This window comes from Cygnus olor, chromosome 1 (genome assembly GCF_009769625.2).
Source record: "Cygnus olor isolate bCygOlo1 chromosome 1, bCygOlo1.pri.v2, whole genome shotgun sequence".
Lineage (NCBI taxonomy): Eukaryota > Metazoa > Chordata > Aves > Anseriformes > Anatidae > Cygnus > Cygnus olor.
Window position 1 is genome coordinate 208,704,540 of NC_049169.1, and position 8,067 is coordinate 208,712,606.

The window sequence follows — 8,067 nt, forward strand, 5'->3', positions numbered from 1 at the left end:
CCCTCTGCCCCCACGCGGCTCAGCCCAGGCCCTTCCTTGCCCCGAAGCCCCCAGCTCAACCCAGGGGGCTCAGGGCTGGGGTGGGAGCCGGGGTCTCGCTGTGCCGGGCTGAGAGCGGCTGCGTGCAGGTTGCTGCCTGCGAGGGACCCCCGAGGGGCGCACAGTGGGAGATGGTGCCCGGGGCTGCCCAACTCCCCCGGGTGGTGAGGGCACAGTGCGGGGACCGGCCTGGAGCCCCCTGACATCACCGCGAGGCTCGGCGCCATGAGGCGGGCAGGGGCCGGGGGCACGGGGCAGGGGGCACAGGGCATGGCCAGGGCGGTCGGGGGGCAGCTGGGGACAACGGGGGGATGCGGGGCATGGGGGACATTGGGCACAGGGTGGGCGTGGGGCATGGGGACACGGGGGACACGGGGACATTGGGCACGGGGACATTGGGCACGGGGCGGGCGCGGGGTCCCGGTAAAGGAGGGGCGCGGGGATGCGGGGCCCGTGGGGCTCGGGGATGCGGGGCCCGGGGATGCGGGGCCCGGGGATGCCCAGCCCGGTGCGGGCGCGGCCGGGGGCGGCTCCCGGTGAGTCACGGCCGCTGCCCCATAAAGCGCCCCCGCCGGGCGCTGCCGCACGATGGCTCCGTGCCCCCGCTCCGACGGTGCGGCCGCTGCGGGACCGGGCGGGCACCGGGGCGGAGGGAGCCGGGGCGGGGGGAGCTCCCCGGTGGCCGGGAGGAGCTGCGGGGGCTCGGGGATGCCGCCCGGTGCCGTGCCCGGCTGGGGGGGCGCGTCCCGGCGAGCCCACCCCGGTGCCCGGCGCTGAGCCCCGTTTCTGCCCGCAGGCCCCCCCGGGCCCCGTGCCCTCCTCCTGCTGCCGCTGCTCTGCTGGGCCGTGGCCTCCCGCAGCACAGGTAAGCGGGGCCGCGGGGGTGGGGGGCCAGGACCGACCCCTGCCTCTGTGCCCCCCCCCCCCCCCCCGGGGACCGGGGAGCAGCCGTGTCCCTGCCCCCCCGTGGGACCCTGCCCTCCGTCCCGCCCTTGGGACCGGGTCTGGGGGCAGCTCCTGTCCCTCACCCCGCTCCGCTCCCCCAGCTACCACGGCCCTGGAGCCCCCCCGCATCACCACCCTGCAGATGCCGGCAGAGCACCCCCGCCTGGGTAAGTGACCCCCGCGGGGACTGCCTGGGGACAGGGGCTGCGGGGAGCCCGTGCTGAGCTGGGGCTGCGCCCCTCATCCTTGGGAGGGGAGGGGGGGTTGGCTCCCGCACCCCTGCAGCTGGGGCTTGGGTGCCCAGGAAGGCTCTGCGGGGGCTTTTGGGGGGCGGGTGAGGTAGGGGCTGTTCCCACGGGGCCCCCCGGGGATGGCATGGGGGGGGGCTGCACAGCGGGATCGCTGCCACCCCCCCGGTCCCAGCCCATCTCCCCCCATGCGCAGGCTGCGGTGTGAAGATCTCCTGCGAGGCCGTGAGCAGCCTCCCCGACCTCACGCTGCTCTACTGGCTGGGGAACGGCTCCTTCATCGAGAAGCTGCACCCGGACGGGGCCGTGCACGAGGGGATGCTGCTGTGAGTACATGGGGGTCCCGGGGCTGCGGGGGCACCTGCGGGCAGCAGCGGGGGGCTCGTGGCAAGGGGCAGCTCCGGTCCTGCTGGGGGTCCGGGGGCTGGGGGTGCTCGGGGGTGGGTGCTGACGGGGCCCTTGCTGCTCGCCCCGCAGAGAGGAGCCGCGGGGCTCGGGGGTGGTCCTGCGCCGCGACCTGCTCTTCAGCTCCTTCAGCGCCCGGGACCTGCGCACCAACTTCACCTGCGTGGTGCTGAGCCCTGTCGGCCTTGACACCAGGGAGGTGCGATGGGGCCCCCTGGAGCCGGCCCCCACCGAGAGCAGGGGACCGGGCTGAGACCGGGCAGCAGCTCGTGACGGGTGAGAGCCCCACGGTGCGGGGCAAGGGCTGCCCCGGCCGCATGGGAAGGGATGCTCCGTGGGACCGGCGTGGGGGGAAACCCTCCTGCCCCTGCCCGGAGCTGCCCCCAGCCCGGCCCTTGCCGGACCCTGGCTGGCCGCGGTGCGGTGGGCTCTCACCCTGCCCACCCCCAGCTCAGGAGGCTGCTGTGGGGGCTCTTTGCCCAGCCCCAGGGCTTCGGCCCTGCTCTGACGGACACAGCCCCGCTGCGGGGTTCCTGGTGCCCCTCGCCCCCCGGGACCTGCCCGCAGCAGGTTGTGCGGCAGCAGGGATTCATTAAAGTGCATTGAGGCTGCCTGGTGTCACCTGTGTGCTGGGGGTGCAGGGGACACCCGTGGGGCGAGGAGGAAGGCGAGGTGCCCACGGTGCCGGCAGAGCTGAGTGAGTGCCGTGCGCTGCTCCATGGGGCAGCCCCCGTCCGTCCCCTCTGCAGAGCCCAATCCTGGGCACTGGGGGCTGAGGCGGTCGGTGCCAGCCAAATCCCTGCTCCTGAGCCACTGTGGAGGCTCCCCAGAGAGGGGAGGAGCCCCCAGTGCTCCCCATGCCCCCTCGCAGGACCCGGGGCAGCACTCTCTGGGATGCTCTGGATGCAGGAGGGTTGGCGAGGGAGCTGGAGAAGACCCTTCGCTGCCGCCCATGCAAAATGCACCCAGTGTGGGGAGCCACAGGAACCCTGCTCGACGCCTCCATCCTACAGCAATGCTTTTATTTCTCTGGAAAAGCCAGGAAAAGGCTTCCTCCAGCCTCTGCTGGTGTTCTAGGGCCACCGGAGCATCCTGGGGCTGGTGGCACCGCTCCTGCTGGAGCAGAAAGCATCCGGAAGAGGAAAGCGTAATCCCACAGTTTCCATTAAATGTGTTTTCACGTTTCTGCCCCATTTTCCTTGTGGAGGTGCAGCACCAGCATAGTTGGGTTAGAGGCATCCCACGGCTGCCAGGGCTGTGGCTACCAAGAGGAGACCCCAGAGGTGTGGGGGTTCCCTGGGACTGCTCCTGCCTGGTGGGGGGGGACAGGGAGTTAATGACCGCCGGAGGGTGCACGCACGGCTCTGGCCATGGGAAGGGGCTGGGGGCTCGCCTCTTAACTGTGCTGAAAACACACGGCTGCTCCTTGCACCTTTTCTCTGCCAAAGAGACCAACAAAATCTGTGCACCACTGTAGTCTGTGCCCCTTGCCCTGACCTGGCCATGCCACAGAGGGCCCCCACTGCAAACCCCAAGGGAAAGCAGTTGGGAGTGCGCAGGGATGCGCAGGGAAGACCTGGTCTGAAGGCGAGCTCCTCAAGCTCCCCAAGCTCCTGAAGCTCCTGACACGGAGCTGTTGCCTTCACCACAAGGCTCCCCTTCCCCTCACAGAGCCGGTGGCATGGGGCCCCCCGCTCTCCTGCGGCCAAGGCTGGAGGAGCGCGGGGAGCGCGGCACCTGCCCAGGGCTGTGCCCCAGCCCCAGCCATCTCCCGGTGGCACCCACCCTGCGGGCTGCCCTTACCCTTCAGCAGCGCACAGTTGTAGGTGCTGTGCACGGCATGGGAGCGGAGATGGATGAAGTTTCCGTCTCTGTCACGGGTGAAATTGATGACCTTGAAGACCTCAAAGGGTGGGATGAGTACTTCGTCCTGATCAGGGTAGAAGGAGAAGTTCCTGATGGAGACACCGTAGCAGGTGTGCACAGAAAATAAGGTGTCGTTGCCAAATTTCTGGGCAACCTCCTTCTTGAGGGAGGCGGAGGCGAACTGGCCAAAGCGGACGGTCTGGTGGAGCTGGGCCGTAAAGCGGATGTCCTTGATGCCGCGGTAGACAGTGTGGCAGTCCTGAACATCCTGGGCCTCCCGCAGGGTGCGCAGCGCCTCGGTCAGGAGGAAGTGCAGCGTCTTGAAGTGGAAGGACTGGAGGTAGTACTCGCGGGAGCGCCCGCCCTCACGCACGGCCGCATTGAACTGTTTGTACAGGCCTGTCCCGGCAGTGTACGCCAGCACGGCCACCGCCTGCTCCTTCCGCAGCACCGTCGGGTAGATGGAGTTGCCCTGTTGACTCTGCCACTTCTCGACTGCGCTTCTCCAGGTCTCCGCATAGGTCTGGTTTTGGAACTCGGTGCGGTTCACCTCCTTCAGCTCCTCCTCCATTCTGGTTCTGCAGCCCTGGTACTGGTCATCAAAGGAGTTCTGGGCCATGTCCATCGCCACCTCCGTGCTGGCGTTGAGGTCCTGCTTGCTGCCAGCGGCTGAGGTGCCAGCCAAGGTGCCAGCCAGCAGCAGCCAGCCCAGGGCGAGGTGCTCCATGCGCAGAAGGACCCCGGTGCCCAGCTGCAGACCCAGAGGTCCCCCCCCCCCGGCCCGGTCCCAGCAGCCCTGGACCTGCAGCGAGTTGTTACCTCTGCTCCGCTCGGTGCGCAGAACACGTGGAGCTGTGGTGTTTTTCAACCCCTGCCTGCGTCCCATGGGTTACTTATATGCAGCCCTTCCATGGGGCATAGGGCGCCACCTGTGGGCACCGTGCCAGTGGCCCTGGCACCGCTTCAAATGGTGCCACTGCTGGGGTGGGGACGCTCCCTGGTCCCTTTCGTTCTCATTTACAGGAAAGGGAGAGGGATATTGGGAAAGAAGGCCGCCATGGAAGGAAGAGGGCAGGCCCGGGCAAAAAAGCAGGGGAGAGAAAAAAAGGTGTGAGAAGAAAAGTTGTGTTCTTGCAGTAGAACACGCTTTCGAAGTAAAATGTTTTTTTGCAGTAGAAAACTAACCTGGTCCTGAACGTCTCCTTCATCGAGAAGCTGCACCCGGACGGGGCCGTGCACGAGGGGATGCTGCTGTGAGTACAGGGCAGCCCCAGGGCTGCAAGGGCACCTGCGGGCGGCAGCAGCAGCAGCAGCAGCAGCAGCAACAGAGGGGCTCATGGCAAGGGGCAGCTCCGGCCCAGGGTACCCCCAGCCCTGCTGGGCGTCTGGGGGCTGGGGGTGCCCGGGGGTGGGTGCTGTGAGAAATAAAGTTGTGTTTTTGCGGTAGAAAATTCCTCCTCTAACCTTGCATATTCAAAAATGATTGTGCAGGCAGGACAGTAGCGTAGCAGCGGGGAGTATGGTAAGCAGATAAGGGGAAGGTCCCACTGTCCCAAAATTAGGAGGATCCCTAAGAAAAACAGGACGAGAAGTGCAAAATCGGTAAAAACAAAAATCATGGGCCCTCTACTCATGAGAGAAGGAAAAAAGGAGAAATTAACAGTTGGTCAAACAAAATTGTACATCTATGGTATAGAAGTGCGTCGAGTAGGCTGTGAACCTGTAGTTCTCAGCCCATGAGGAAACAGGGGAGAAATCAGGTGTCAGGTCATAGGGAATGTAAGGTTAGGATAAACTTTTACTGGGCGCTCGTGCTTGCAGGACGCCCGCCATTGCGATCGCGAATAAAATAGCTTCACATAAGACCCTGTCTGAGAAAATTATTGAGATTTTTCTCACAGGGACGAGAGCATCCTGGGCAGGCTCGGTGCCCGCTGTGAGGGCTCGGGGACGGCGGGGATGTCCGGAGGAGGGACAGGAAAGCGTGACCGGCAGCGTGCGGGGAGGGAAGCGCAGGATCCGGCTGGGTGGCTCTCCCGGCCCCATAAAACCTCTTGCATCCGGGCTCGGGGGCCACGGCGGGACCTGAGGGGCTGGGGACAGGCTGGTGGCCCTGTTGGGGCTGGGTGGCTTTGGCAGGTGGCTCTGCCCCGGGAAGGGGAGGAGGCTGCGGCACTCCCAGCCAGCTGGCGGCCGCGATGCTGGGGTGGTTTTACTCGGGTGGGCAGCAGAGTTCCGCCTCAGACACTCTCTCACTACCCCTCCTCAAAGAGAAAGGAGGAGAAAATACGACACAAAGAGCTCAAGGTTTGAAATAACGACAGGGAGATCACTCAACACTTATCGTAACAGGCAAAACAGACTCAGAGTAGGGAGGTAGTAAGATTTATTACCTATTACTAACAAGCTAGAGCAGTGAGAAACTAAAAGCAAACCAAAAACACCTTCCCCCCCATCCACCGTCTTCCACCTCCTACCCCCTAGCGGCTCAGGGGAGCGGGAAATGGGGGCTGCGGTCAGTCCATAACATTTCATCTCTGCCTGCTCCCCATGGGGTCCCTCCCATGGGATGCCGTCCTTCCCGAACTGAGCCTGCGGGGGCTGCCCACAGGCAGCAGCTCCTCAAGAACTGCTCCCACACGGCTCCCTACCACAGGGTCCATCCATCCCCCAGGAGCAAACTGCTCCAGCATGGGTCCCTGTGGTGGTTTTACTCAGGTGGGCAGCCGAGTTCCACCATGGCTGCTCTCTCAGTCTCCTTCCTCAAAGAGGAAGAGGGAGAAAATACGACACAAAGAGCTCAAGGTTTGAGGTAAGGATGATTTAATTAAAGGGAAAAGGGAGAGGGGAAAAAACAAAAAAGCAACGGCCATGCAGAAGCACAGAGAGAGGAAAAAAAGTTACTCTCTACTTCCCATCAACAAGCGATGTTTGGCCACTGTGAGAAAAATCTCAAATAATTTTCTTCAGGCAGGATCTTCCGTGAAGCTATTTCATTCGCGACTGCAATGGCGGGCGTCCTGCCAATTAGGAGCGCATTTTAGTAAACACATCATAACCTTTTATTCCCTATTCCCCGACGCCTGATCACCTCCCCTGTTTCCTCATTGGCTGAGTACTACAGGTTCACAAGCTACTCGACGCTCCTCTATACCATGTATGTACTTTTTTTTTCCTTCAACCCTTCAATTTCTCCTTTTTCCTTTTTTTTTTTTCTCCTTTCTTATATTTTGAGAACCTGTGATCCTTGTTTTAGCATTCTCACACAGCTCATCCTGTTTTTCTCAAGCTTCTACCTTCTTTTGGAAGAGTGAGGCCTTCTGCTGTCCACTTATCTACTTAGCATTGCTCCTTGTTATGACTACACAACTACCTTGGAATACAGAAAGTTAGTTCTCTACTGCAAAAAACACAACAAGATGGACAAGCACAGTGACCCGTACCACATCTACATGAAGAACAGGGTCTCCATGATCTGAGTCTGGCCCCGACGCTGCCTGCAAAGCCCCGCGGTGCCCAAGGGGTGCTGAGCCCCCCGGTGCGGGGCAGGAGCTGGGCTCCTTGTGCCTGGCACGACCCGCAGGCAGGTCCCGGTGCCGCAGAGCCGTCCCGGCTGGGGACATGGGGACACGGGGAGGGCAGAGGCAGCTCCTTTCCCACCATTCCCATGCCCTGCTGAGTTTGGCAGGGGCTGTGAAGGAGGAAAAATTGCCTCTTCCCCGCTCAGACCGGCCAGCATCACACTCCAAAGCGTGCCGTGGGGTGCCAGGAGCTTAGTGATGTGGGCTCGTGGGTTTTCCTGGTGCTAAAAGCTGTCATTTTAGAACGGCGTTGGGCCACCCTTCGCTGGCGGGGAATTAAAGGAGATGCCGGTTCCCGAGGGGTTGCGCTGGCTTCTTCTCCGAGCGTGGTGCTCCTGGTGAGGGACAGTCTGCCCCTCGATGGCTCTGCAGCGGCCAAAATTGCTTTGTGATGGGACTTGCAGGGTGATTTGGCACCGCAGCCCGATCCCACACCCAAGATGCTTTCTCCCCGGCCGGCCAGCATCGCTCCAGCCTCGGGTGCACGCTGCGAGCCCGGCCGGAGGCACCCGGCTTCGCGCGCCCCCGAGGGTCCGGCCGGGCTCTGGCCGATGATGCCGGAGCTTTTCCTGCTTCCTTCCTGCGGGGTGCTGCCAGCTGTAGCTTTGGCCTTTTGTACCGCAGCTCCCAAATGTGTTTTCCAAGGGGCAAGCGCGTAGTGGCAAACGGGAAGGGGATGGACTTGGGCCCTCCTGGGCTCCTTGGCTTCGTCCCCACTGCTGAAGCAGCCGGGTTTGGGGCTGGCCCACGGGGTGGCTGGTGGCCAGGAGGGCGAATGTCCCCGTCCTTCCAAACAGGCTGCCTGCCAGGGCCGGCGTGGGGCAGCACCAGTCACCCAGCCCTGGCACGGGGAGCGGTCCCTCGGACATCTTAACCTGCTCATAATGGCTTAATTCATGTCAAATTGCTGCCAAACCGGCTGGCCCGTAGGGCACCTTCCTCCTGCACTCAAACACTGCCATGGCACCTGCACCCACACCCGC

General features: G+C 63.4%; 2 protein-coding genes across 4 annotated transcripts in view; one reads left to right on the top strand and one right to left on the bottom strand.

The window, feature by feature from the left end:
* Window positions 1–582: 582 nt before the first annotated feature.
* On the top strand, window positions 583–2,248 carry LOC121059408 (interleukin-18-binding protein-like). 2 transcript variants are annotated; one of them, XM_040536274.1, is made up of 5 exons: window positions 583–652; window positions 836–904; window positions 1,086–1,151; window positions 1,408–1,558; window positions 1,710–2,248. In XM_040536274.1, the coding sequence occupies exons 1-5, from the start codon at window positions 628–630 to the stop codon at window positions 1,888–1,890; spliced, it is 492 nt and encodes a 163-aa protein (XP_040392208.1). In that variant the 5' UTR covers window positions 583–627; the 3' UTR covers window positions 1,891–2,248. The 2 variants fall into 2 exon arrangements, with proteins under 2 accessions (XP_040392208.1, XP_040392278.1); XM_040536344.1 differs by having other exon boundaries at window positions 1,429–1,558.
* A 394-nt stretch (window positions 2,249–2,642) lies between these two features.
* The window catches only part of LOC121059036 (erythroblast NAD(P)(+)--arginine ADP-ribosyltransferase-like), a 29,873-nt gene continuing 24,448 nt past the window's right edge, over window positions 2,643–8,067 (bottom strand). Inside the window, exons 1-3 of one of the 2 annotated variants that reach the window (XM_040535376.1) lie at window positions 3,441–5,819; window positions 3,042–3,076; window positions 2,643–2,953 (exon numbers count right to left, since the gene is read on the bottom strand). In XM_040535376.1, coding sequence (XP_040391310.1) covers window positions 2,867–2,953; window positions 3,042–3,076; window positions 3,441–4,389 — 1,071 coding nt within the window. In that variant the 5' untranslated portion in view covers window positions 4,390–5,819 and the 3' untranslated portion in view covers window positions 2,643–2,866. Of the gene's footprint in view, window positions 2,954–3,041; window positions 3,077–3,440; window positions 5,820–8,067 lie in introns of those variants that run through there. The other variant, XM_040535541.1, reaches the window with a different exon arrangement.